Genomic DNA, 12,114 nt, shown 5'->3' with positions numbered 1-12,114 from the left:
TAAAAAAATTAGGACAAACGAGTGACAATTAAAGAAAAAAAATTCCCAGAAAAACCTGTTAAGGCTTAAAGCTGGCCTTGGATGGGGAGGGCAGCAGCACCGGTGGTCAGAAGCAGGGGGCAGCCCGTGGTGGCAGGAGGATGAACGGAACGACTGTTCCCACGTGCCTGGAGTGGCCTGGGGTACACGGGGCGACTCGGGGCCCGGTTTCTCAGAGCAGGTTTGCTTTATTTGGAGACACTGTCGCTTCTCGTCTTTCCCATGTACAAAGCAGAACATATTAATAAAAAGGCACCCAGAGACAGCAAAGACGCATTCATTTCATGTGACATATTTTAAAAAAAGATAAAAAGATTTAAAAAATACTCTGGTTAACAATGCACACTTCCTACACGACAAGCAATTCTGCAACGCCACCTCACTCTTGGTCAGCAGGGTTGGCCGTGTGCTGTGTGTTCACGGGAAAGACCCAGTTGCCATGGGCTTCAGGGGCTTCCAGAGCCTGGGGCCGGGGGAAGGGCTTCTTGTTCCTGCACTATCAGCTTGAAAGAAAGGAGGGGAGAAAGGAAAGCCTCAGAATAATTTACCACTGGAGTGACAGAGTGCCCAGCTGAGCCACATTGGGGCCAGGGGACACCACCCCCCAATCACCTGCCCATTGCTGAGACCTTAAAGCTGATTCCTCGCCTAGAATCTGCAGAATGAGAGCATTTCAGACACGGGGGGCGGGGGGTCACCAAGCAGGAGCCCAGTTTGCTCTCTATACCCCAGGAGTGAGCAAGGAGGCCGAAGGTGTCCTAACACGGAGAACGTGAGCTGGCTGGTTCTTGGGAGAGGAGGTAGAGAGAGACAGAGGCCTGAGCTCTGTTCCCCTGGCCCTCGGCTCTTCTGCCCCTGACCCACCTCCCCAGGTGACCTGGAGGATGGAGATGCCTGGGGCTGGCGGTGCCACACCAGGGCACCAGGGAGATATACCTTCTCTTAAAAAGAAAAGAAAACAAAGAAACCTGCTTCCTGCAGCGATGTTACAAAAAGCCATAAAAAAACCTTCCTAAGTGGAACCTAGTGTTCACTTGTAGGTAAAATCATCGCTTATCAGAATTTTTTTTTTTTTAAACAAAAACTTCAGCTCAGTTATCAGAGTTGATTGTCTTAACAAAAATAGACTCCGGAAGGTCCACGGTGGTTCTACCCTGATGGAGGCGCCCATGTCAAACGAAGGAGGAGAAGCCGGTGAGCGGGGCCCGGGCGCTGGGGCCTGCGGGCGTGTACACACCGCCTGCGCTCTGCGTGGTGATGACCGTGTGCAGGTGCGGGCCCGCCTCGGCCCCTGCCACCGCTTCGTACCTGTGTGGCGCTGCTGGGGGCCTCCGCTTCCAGGAGTTGTAGTAGGTAGGGTCACTCATGTAGTGGTTGACAAAGGAGTGCTTGGGCAGCGGGTCCTCGTAGTCCGAGTCGGAGGCCTGGGGGAGAGGGACAGTGTGAGAAAGGGGCAGGGGATGCAGCGGGGATGGACAGCCACGTGGGGTGGGGGTGATGGCTGCAGAGGGGCTTGGAGGAAGCAGGCAGAGACCAGGAGGAGGGACAGCAACACCACTGGAGTGTGTGGGGTGGTGTCCCTCCTTCCTGCCCTCTCCACTTCCTCCCACTGCCCTGGGCAAGATATCACCCTGGAAGAGGTCCACATGGCCACCCACAACACCCCATTGGGATCTGCCTGTGACCTTAGGGTGCAAAACACAGAGGTGCAATAGGGCAGGAAAGTCCCCAAGCCGTGGCCTTTGTGCTTCCAAGATGTAGGCTGCCAAAGAGAAAGGACCAGGGAGAAGGGAGCCTTGTGCCCCGGGGAGGCTCAGAGGGAGGCCACTGGGGCCACTGGAAGGACTGTGGGGGTGCCAGAACTGCCACTGCACCAAAGCGTATTTGCCCAACATCTCCATGTACCCTCCCCCAGCGGTGAAGACCTGGCCACCCCCTAACCCTGCCCAGGACAGCTGCATCCGGAGAAGTCTGAGGCTCAGTCCTCTTGAGGGGTGACTGTTATCTTTATAAAACAAGGCAGCAGTGTCCATAAGAACATTTACTCCATGTTTTCTGTGTTCACTGTCTTCAAGCAAGCTATTCTGTGGTCTTCTGGGTTGACATAAGTCATTGGAAGGATTGCTAAAAAGATGGAGGCCAAGGCAGGGTGGAGGATCCTCCCAGACACTGTCCCCTCCTAGGCCTCTCTCCAGGGGTCCTGAGAGCTTCCTGAGCCCCTCGGGGAGCTATGTGGAGGGGCCAGAGCCCACCAGACCCATCTGGGCTCTAAGACCCTGGGGACCCCGCAGGCCCCTCATGTCTCCAGTATAGGAGGCCACCCACACCTAGACATGCCCACATGGTTCTGGTTCTGTCCCCATGGTGACCAGCCTTTCAAGCTCAATAAGGGAGAAGGGTAGAGTTTCTTCTTCAAGGTCCTGACAGGATGTGGGGACCCTGGCTTTGGGACATGTGCTGTCTTGCCCTGTTCCTTAGGCTCCCAACACCTCCACTCTGTGCTCTAGACCTGACCTCTCAAGGGGCCAGTCACATCTGCCCGTTGTCTCTCCCCAGTAGACTTGGAATGAGCGAGCAAACCCAGGCTGTCTCAGAATAGTCAGTGCAGCCCTAAGAGAGCAGATTCCTGGGTGGGACTCAGGGCCCTGGAGGTCTGGGATGCTTATGTTTGAGAAGCTCCCAGAAGATTCTGGTAAGTGCGAGGCTGGGAGCTGCTGGCCAGTGGTGGCATTCCAAGGGTGTGAGGCTGGGGAGGTTGTGCCCTAGTCTCAGAGCCTCCTCCAGACTGTAAATACTCTTAAAAGGAGAAGCGCTAACCCAGCTCTCCTCGGGGGTAGGCCCTGCATCCTTGCAGCTGGGGTGGGTGGGGGAGGCGCAGCTGCTGTTTCCCACTTGGCACATCCCACTGGAGTCCACGCTGAGACTCGGGGGAATATAACATCTGAGTGTTGTGAGCGCCATTGCTGCTGCTGACCCGGACCACACAGGAATCCCTCGGTCACACAGGGTGGAGCCCGAGTGTCCCAGAATGTTCAGATACAGACTGAATTTGGGGCTCTAAGTAGGATATTCACATGAAGCAAGCTGCAGAACTGGGACACTGAATGCAAACAGCCCGTCAAGTGGCAGCTGAGTGCAGCTGTACTTTGCTTCATCTGCTTCTTACTTGTTAAAGCTCCTATAACACAGCCTGACACTGCATCCCGGGATGCTGAGCGCACCAGCTTCTCTGTAATCTAATCCTGACGACAAACAGTGCAGCGGTTCCTTTTTCGTGACCACTTATCACATACCAGATTAATCCACTTGTAGAATCTACAACTGCCCGCTGGCCTGAGCTGTGCAGTTAATCCCATTTCACGGATGAACAATGAGGCTCAGAGAGTCCAGCCAAATAGGAGTCCACGCCTGAGTGCCTAAGCCAAGGGTTTTGTGCCTCCGTGGACAGGAACTTACTCCCAGCTCCTGACATCTCCTTCCCACCAGCTCAACCGACCCCAACTCCCTCATGCTACCTCACAACCCCAAGCCCACAGTGCTCTGAAATCCAAAACTTTTAAAACTCATCTGGTGGAAGGCTGCCCTGCCTGAAGACAGCTGCTGCAGAGCTGAACTGATGTGGGCAGTTGATCCTGAACTCTTGTTGAGGAAATATGGGTGTGTGTGATGGCGCAGTGCCTGTTCACTGTGCTGGGTGTCACTGAACACAGGGTAGGTCCTCGTCCAAGTATGTTTGGCCTTCCCAGTTACCAAGTATGTTTGGCCTTCCCAGTAGGAGATCAAGGACCTACACTGTGGCTGCTGTCTAGATGCACTTTCCATCTGTTTTCTAGAAGACTCCAGGTAGTTGAGAAGGTTCTGTGGACATTAAGACTGGAGAAGAGGGAACCGATCACCCCACAGAAGCATAAGGACTCCACATTGTCAGCCCTGAATTGAGTTGCCCCATCTTCAGAAGCCAACTTCAATTCTGAATTTCCTGAAGCTTAGGGGAGAGAGAGGTGTTGGAAAGGCCTTAATGACATCACTGTTCTCATGAGAAACTCACAGAAAAGTTAGGCATGGGCGATGGCAATTTTGTTCCATGTTTTGCACACTAGGGTTAAAGTCATGGTCATCTGAGGATGGACGTTACAACTGGTTATTACCCCTGCAGGCCACATCTTCAGTGCCCCACGGCCTCCCTCTTCCACCCGCTACCACGAGGAGGCTGGAGGGAAGGGGAGAGGCAGTGACTGGATACAGGTTCCTCGTTTTGTCTGAAAGAATCGAGATTGACAAATTCAAGTGACCTCAGGTCACACTGGCCAGGCCACACTGAGGGTATCTCAAAGTCAGCAGGAATGAAGCCTTGCTAGGAACAGGTAGGGGACATTTACTTGTCCAATAAAAGGTAGACAGACACCCTCTCTGTGGGTGTATCTCAGATCAAGTCTCCTAGTGATGGAGGAACCATGGCGCTCAGTGGGAACATGAGCCATTAATTCTGCTTCAGTAAACCTGTCACTCATCCACCTGGGGCTTCCCTCTGCCCTCCTGGTGCTCTTGCCCACCCCTCCTCCTGTGCTGTAGGGGAAGCAGGTGGGACCTGGAATGGGCCACTGCATCCTCCCAGGAGCCTGGGTTAACAAGAGTACATCATTGAGACCCACTTAGAGGACGAACATACCCTGTTCCACACAGGTTCCTGTTTCCGTGATTAATAAAATGCCTTTTATTGAAGACTTCTTATATGCATCATGTTGCACGGCACCAACCAAAGGTCTAAACATGCTATGGTGCCAGAAGAGGGGTCTGTGATAAATGTGGCTGCTAAGAAGGTGTCTTGGCAGGAGACACGTACTGGAGGTGGCTGTCCAGCACACAGGATGTCCAGCATTGTTATCGGCCTTGACCTGTTCTTGGAAGGAAGCCATCCTTCCCCATCCCCTGGGATGAAAAGCTCTTGCCTCTCAGGACAGTAGCTGGATCCTGGGTGGGCACGTAACAGAGGCTGAGCCAGGCAGACTTGGGCCTCTGGGTTTCCATAGGGCATCTGGGAGGGAGAGGCTCTTGGTGTGAGGACAAAGCTGGAGGTTGGAGCCTGGCGCAGGTCTCGCCCATGGACTCACTCAGGCAAGGGATTCCAAAATCCATCTGAGAGAGCAAAACTGAGACAGTAGGACCAAAGGACAAGTGCACCCCTGGGCCTTGGCTCATACCTGACAGCCACAGGTAGGTCCTGCCTTACTTCAAGTACCAAATGTGTGAGACAGTGCCAGGCACATCACTTTTTTCAGCCAGGGGCTGTCACAACATGGCTCCTCAGGGCCATGTTCCTCAGCACCACCTGCTAGCAGATGATGAACCTGTCTCCTTTCTTCAGTTCCAGGGAGCCGACCTGACACTTTGATGTGGGAGCTGGGTTTCACTTCCGTGGAGGCTCTAGTAAAGGATTTGTCTGCATGTTTGTATTTGTGGGACTTGGTTTCATTTCTCTTGTCATTGAGTCAAAGTTCCCAGGGTCTGGCATCAAAACCAGCATGTGGAAAGGAACTCAGAGGAGAGGCTTCTTGCTCTTCATAGGGAAGAGTCAGGAGAAGGTCCCCAGGGTTAAGTGACAAGGAGATGTCAGCAGAGCTTTTGGCTCCTGCTCAGACTGTGCTGTTGTGTCCCCGATAAAAGACAGCATTAAAATGCCATCCCTCCTCCTGTCACTGGCTCTGTTTATTGTTTATATGACATTATTATTTTTTAATGGGGATGTATTTTAGTGAGTGAAAATTATTGACAAAGAGGAAATGCTGCAGGGCCTTTTTCTTTTTTTTCAAAGTTTCCTGTGTGATGTGAAGTTGCAGTGTGTGTTGGTTTCCCAGGAAACCACAGGAGAACGAACTGTGATTGGACGCAGTGTCCAACTGACTGTGAGAGTCCCCAAGGGTACACAGAGCCTGGCAGCACCTCCGAGACCTTCTCAGTCCTTGGGGTTCTACTCTGGCAACCACTTAGGGAGTTCACCAGGTACAAGAGGCTGGTCTAAGTTGGCCGGAGCTGGAGGGATTTTGAAAACGGTTTCTTTGGATTTCAAAATCAGTTTTCACATGTGATTCCAACAGCCATCCTGATAACATTCACAAGCAGCCGTGTGAGGAAAGGTGACAAATCCTCTCATTTCTAACCAGAGCAACAGAAAGAGCCCCAGAGCATGTCATGTGACCAGGCTGGTCCTGTGCACCTGCGAGCTTGCTCATAGAATTTCCACTTTGACAATATTTTTGAAAATGGTTTTAAAATGCCCTGGGAGAAAAGCATGACACTGTTATTTTCTTAGTGAAATATTAGCTTCTCAGAATTCTTCCAGCAGAGACCAGAGAGGTTTCTAACTCCTCATCCCCTGAGCTCTGGAGAAGAGGGGGAGTAGGGACACGGGCCCTGTCTGAGGGTTTAACCTGAGTCCACACTCCACGAAGCCACTGACTTGAACCTGAGGCAAAGAGTGTCATGACTCTTTGTCTCTAGAGGTTGGTTCGTTGTGTTTGGATCTATACGCTGCCTCCAGCAGGAAGGATGACCACCTGAAATCTAAACCCCAGTCTCCTGGTGGAGAGTCCTGCATGCAAATGAGGGCCGCAGCTTTGGGGCTGGTTCTATTGCTGATCAGCCCTCAGCCTGCTTCCTGTGACTCCTCCTGTCTCTCTGTGGGCCTCATTTAAAGCTCTGTTTCTGTTTGGAGTTAAAGGACCCGACCAGAAGTCAATGCTACATTAGGAAAATAAACAGCAGCACTCAGCACATCTTTCTTTCTAGGCTCCTCAGAGTGTGGAAATGATCAATCATGACGGCAAAAGATACTTCCAGAACTGTGGCATGAGGAGCTTGAGGACCCTCTCCTCAGGGGAATGATAACTGGTGAAAATTATTTCATAAACAACCACCTGAGCAGATAGCAAATGGGAAAAGATTCATACAAGAAAACCTGATAAATATCTCTAAGGATAGTGACAGTCAGTGGTGTTTGAGTCACAGTTGCTCTCCGCCCTTTATCCCGCTCCCGGCTTAGTGTGACAGAAACTACGTAGGGCAGATGTGGCCAGGAAGACAGAACTGCTGGTCTAGGAACTCGGTCCAGCCTGGATGGAGTGTGGGCGAGCTGCCAGCAACTCTTGTTCAACTTCCTCTCTCCCCAAGCCAGCTGCCTGTTCAAGAGGCCCTATTCCAGGCAGGTGTGGCCAGGAGACTGGGCTCTGTCCCCTTGCCAGCCTTCCCTCTTAGGCTGCAGGGTCTGCACCAGCTGTGCCAGACTGAGAGCACTGGGCCCAGCTGCCCCCACCTAACTTGTTTGTAGGAAGAAACTCCATATGGGAAGGAGCAAGCCTAGAAATCTACTGATTTCTATGGTCACAGTCCCTTGTGGGCAACCATCTCAACCAGTGCCACTTGTGTGCCAGGTGTGTCATGGGAGAAGAGGGTCACTGTCCCCACCCCCTCTCTGGTGCAGTGACATGGGTCATCAGTGTGTGGGGGAGATAACAAATAGGAATGGAGAATGGAGCCTGCCTAAGGGCGTGGGTGAAGACAGAGGAGACTGGGGCGGGGGCAGTAAGAGCTGGTGACTCCACCATGGTGACAATTGAAGCTGTAAACCGGCCAGCAGCTCAACAGGGAGAGAGACACTGGGTCTAAGGGGTCTCTGCACAGAGCCAGCTTCAGATATTGACATCCTCTGGCCACTGCAAAGGGCTGGACATTAACTGGATCCGTGTATGGAGTAATTATGCTTCAAGATGCTGTCACAATAACGTAACTAGTGGGGAGTAGAGGGGAGTCACTGGGTGTGATGCCAGTGGAGATGGACCCTGCAGAACATTCATGGGAGGTGAGAAAAGGGAACAAGGAGAGCCCAAATAAAACCATGTCATCCTTGGTGGCCAGGGAGACTGCACAGCCACCCCGCTGAGGAGCGACACCAGAGCATGCACACTGAGAGGAAGCACCTCACGGAGCCGGTCCAGCCAGGAGACTAACAGAGATAAGCCAATGACAGTCCTCAAGGGATGGACATCAGCATTTAGAGTTGCCACAAGATGCCATCCCAAATCACCTGCTACAGACCCCAGGAAGATGCAAGGCACACTTAGGGGGAGACCCAGCCCTGGAGGGGCCCAAGGTTGGACTAACCAGGCAGGGACTCCCAGAGCGTCTGTGACAATGAGGGTCAAAGAACTAGGAAGCTACATCCAAGGAATCAAGGGAAGACATGAGGACCATATCACAGCAGGTGGAGAGTATCCATGAAGAGAGAGAAATTATAAAAAAGGGTCCAACCGGAAACCTGCAGAGTTAAAATAATACAATAACTGAAATAAAAAAAAATGCACTATTGGGGCCCAACAGTAGATTTCAGCTAGCAGAGGAAACACTTGAAGATAGATAAATGGAGACTATGCAATCTGAGAAAAAAAAATATAGAAATGAACAGAGCACTAAATGCGAGAGTGCTAAGTACGCCAACACTTTGTAAAGAGAGCGCAGAAGGACAGGAGAAAGAGGCAAGGAAACAAAACACTGAAAGTACAATGATTTCAAGTTTCCCAAGTTTCATCTAAAGACATCCGCCTATCCAATGAGCTCAGTAAGCTCCAAGCAAGATGGATGCAAAGAGATCTACCCCCAGGCACCCCGTAGTCAAAATTTTGAAGAACAAGAAACTCTTGAAATTAGCAAAAGAACAGGACTCCTCATATACAAGGGAACATAAATAATATTACAATTGACTTCCAGTCAGAAAATAAGGTGGACAGCAGGACAGGGTAATATGCTCACAATTCTGAAAGAAAACTGCCAGTCAGGAATTCTACATCCAGAAAACCTATTTTCAAAAATGAAGGTGAAATAAAGACTTTCCAGATATATGGAAACTGAGAAAAATTCATTGCTAGCAGACTGCCTTGCAAGAAGTACTATAGGAGGGTTGTTCATTGGAAAGCAACTGACACTGGACAGTAAATCAAACATAGACATACTAAATTTTTTTAAAAAAAGGTAATTGCATAGAAAATTATAAAAGACAGAATAATTACATATTTCTTCTCTTTTCTGATTTAGAAAGCAGTGGTGCATAAAATAGTATGTGTATGATTGTACCACTGGGCCGATAAACCTATAGAAATGTAACACAGAGAACAACAGCAACACAAAGGAGGCAGCAGAGTAGGAAACTGACCCCTGCGGACAGGCTGAATACACAGGAGGAACCAAAGAGCACCAGAAATGGTGGGAATGACAAACTCTCCAAATACACACTTGCTCTCCCTCTCTCAGCTTCTCTAAAAGACATGTAATTATGTAAAGTATTGATTATGAAACACATTCTTGATTTTCTAACCTCCTTGGACACACGATATATAATAATATCATAAAAAGGGGAGGGGGAACATAGTTCTCTACATGTATTTATCCTGATATTCAGGATAAATCTGAAGTGGAAAATAATTCTGGAGCAAATCACTATGAAAATAACTAAAAAGTAGTAAAAGCAAGAGTGAGTGAATTAAAGTGGCACATTAGAAAATATCCACATAACAAAAAATAAAGTAGGATCAAAAACATAGAGAATTTAGGACATTAAAATGTCAGACATAAATTCTACTAAAGTTATCATTACGTTAAATGTGGATGGATTAAAAAGTCCAATTAAAAGGCAGAGATGGGCATAATAATTAAAATAACATGATTCAAATATATACTTTCTATAAAAGACACATTTTGAATTCAAAGACACAATTAGGTTGAAAATAAAAGAATAAAAATTATATACTATGTAAATAGTAACCAAAAGATAATTGAAATAGCTATGCTAATAGACAAAATAGACCTTAAGACAAAATACTACTGGAGTCAAAGAGGAGACTTCTATGTGAATATAAGGGTCAATCCATGGAGAAGATAAAAGCAATTATAAACATTTGTTCCTTATCATAGAGTATCAAAATACATGAAATTAAAATTGATAGAACTGGGGATATAAAAGCGCAATTCAACAACTATGGTTGGAGACTTCACTACGTTAAGAGATGGCAAATAAGATCAAATAAACAGAAAATAATACTGTAAATCAATTAGAACAAACATACAGAACTCTCTATCCAATATAGTAGAATAACATACTCTTCTAAGTGAATGCAAAACACTCTCCAGCATAGACTACATGCTAGACTGTAAAAGAAGATTCAACAAATTTAAAAGAATTAAAAATATGGTTAGAAATAATCAATAGAAGATGGGCATGGTGACACACACCTGTAATTCTAGCAGCTTGGGAGGCTGAGGCAGGAGGATCATGAGCTCAAAGTCAGTCTCCCGTAAAAGCGAGACACTAAGCAACTCAGTGAGACCCTGTCTCTAAATAGAATACAAAATAGGGCTGGGGATGTGGCTCAATAATCAAGTGCCCCTGAGTTCAATTCCCAGTAACCCACACCCCCACAAAAAAAAAAGAGTCAATAGTAGAAAATTTAAAATATAAGAAAATTAAAAATATTGGGTTGGGATGTGGCTCAAGTGGTAGCGCGCTCGCCTGGCATGCACAGGGCTCTGGGTTCAATCCTCAGCACCACATAAAAATAAAATAAAGATGTTGTGTCCACCGAAAACTAAAAAAATAAATATTAAAAAATTATCTCTCTCTCTTTCTCTCTCTTTAAAAAAAATATGCTCCTAAATAACCAACATGTCAAAGAAGAAATTAGAAGGAAAATTAGAATATACTTTGAGATACAGTGTAGGCACAGTGAACCAATCCTATAATCCAGGGATGGAGTTTTGGCACATTTGTGAGCCTAGGAGCTGAGTCCTCTAAACAGCACCCCCAGGGCTGCCTGCAGTTGACTGTGCTCTGTCCTCTCTCTGTCATATCTCTCAGTCATAAGCACAGCTGAGTCCTGTTGAGTCCTAGCGAATCACTGGAGTTGGGAGTAGTCTTGGGGATCCTGGTCACAAACCTTCATAAAACTAGTTTTAAAATGTGGTGTATCCATTCAATGGAAACATTATGCTGAAATACATAAACTGGTCACAAAAGACAATCTGATTTATTTAGATGAAATGTCCATCAGACAGTGATGGTACCAGGACGGGACCTTTAGGCCTTTACCAATACTCATGGGTATTGGTATTAGGAAATCTCCCCAAGACTCATTAGATCCCTCTCCTTCTACTGATTTCTATGGTCATGGTCCCTTGTGGGCAGAGGGTTCTCCCCCAACAAAGGCTCTTAAGCCTAAAACTATGGCTCACAAGAAATATTCATGCCTGACCAAGGCTTGGGAATCAAACTGCTCATATTGAGCATATTGTGAAGTGGGTAAAACTAAGTAAGTACTGGGTATTTTTGAGACCAGTTGTTGAGTGGATGTTTGGAGAATCACAAGATTATCTGCATGAAGGCTTCTGTCTGACTAAATTTGAGAAGCCAAGTTATTACCTTCCCAAAATTCCTCTTTAGAGTAACCAACACTCAGGCCCAAGAGGAGTAACAGTAATTTACTGGACAGAAGCTGCTCATAGTATATCTTTAACTGGAAAACACCATAAACCCCCTACAGTGGCTTAGTTCCTACCTGCTCCTGCTTATGAAACACTCCCGATCATTGGTCATTTGACCCTACCTGAACACTCCTCCACAGTCGTGTTTTAAAAGTCTTCCTTCATATCAAGTCAGAGAATATGTCCATTAATTTACTCATGGGTATTGATATTAGTAAATCTAGACATTCTTCCTGTGGTTGCCCTTTTAAGTATTTAACAATAGCTATCATGTGTTTCCCAAGTATTTTTTTTCCCTCTAGATTAAATATCTTCAGTTATTAAAAAAAAAAAAAAGAATTGTCCATCAGAGGCAAATCTAAGGAGGCAGAAAATTGGTGAGTGGTGCCAAGGTCTGGGGAAAGGTGGGATCTTGGTGGTTGTGGTTGGGGAGAGGCTGGTAATGGAACAGGATGTCTTTGGGGGTTATAACAATGTTAGAGTTTGTGGGAATGGCTGCTCCACTCTGTGAATACACCGAGACTACTGAACTGTGCTCTTCAAGTGGTGAGC

The 12,114-nt window shown here is 47.7% G+C and overlaps 1 protein-coding gene across 1 annotated transcript in view; it reads right to left on the bottom strand.

Annotated features, from left to right (window-relative positions):
- Positions 1-735: 735 nt before the first annotated feature.
- Sdk1 (sidekick cell adhesion molecule 1) overlaps positions 736-12,114 on the bottom strand; it is an 866,268-nt gene continuing 854,889 nt past the window's right edge. The window contains exon 45 of the mRNA XM_076840017.1: positions 736-1,463. Coding sequence (XP_076696132.1) covers positions 1,212-1,463 — 252 coding nt within the window. The 3' untranslated portion in view covers positions 736-1,211. The remainder of the gene's footprint in view (positions 1,464-12,114) is intronic.

This window comes from Callospermophilus lateralis, chromosome 19 (assembly GCF_048772815.1).
Source record: "Callospermophilus lateralis isolate mCalLat2 chromosome 19, mCalLat2.hap1, whole genome shotgun sequence".
In the NCBI taxonomy this organism is placed as follows: domain Eukaryota; kingdom Metazoa; phylum Chordata; class Mammalia; order Rodentia; family Sciuridae; genus Callospermophilus; species Callospermophilus lateralis.
Note: the sequence above shows the minus strand (reverse complement) of the source record. Positions and strands in the feature narration are given on the sequence as shown.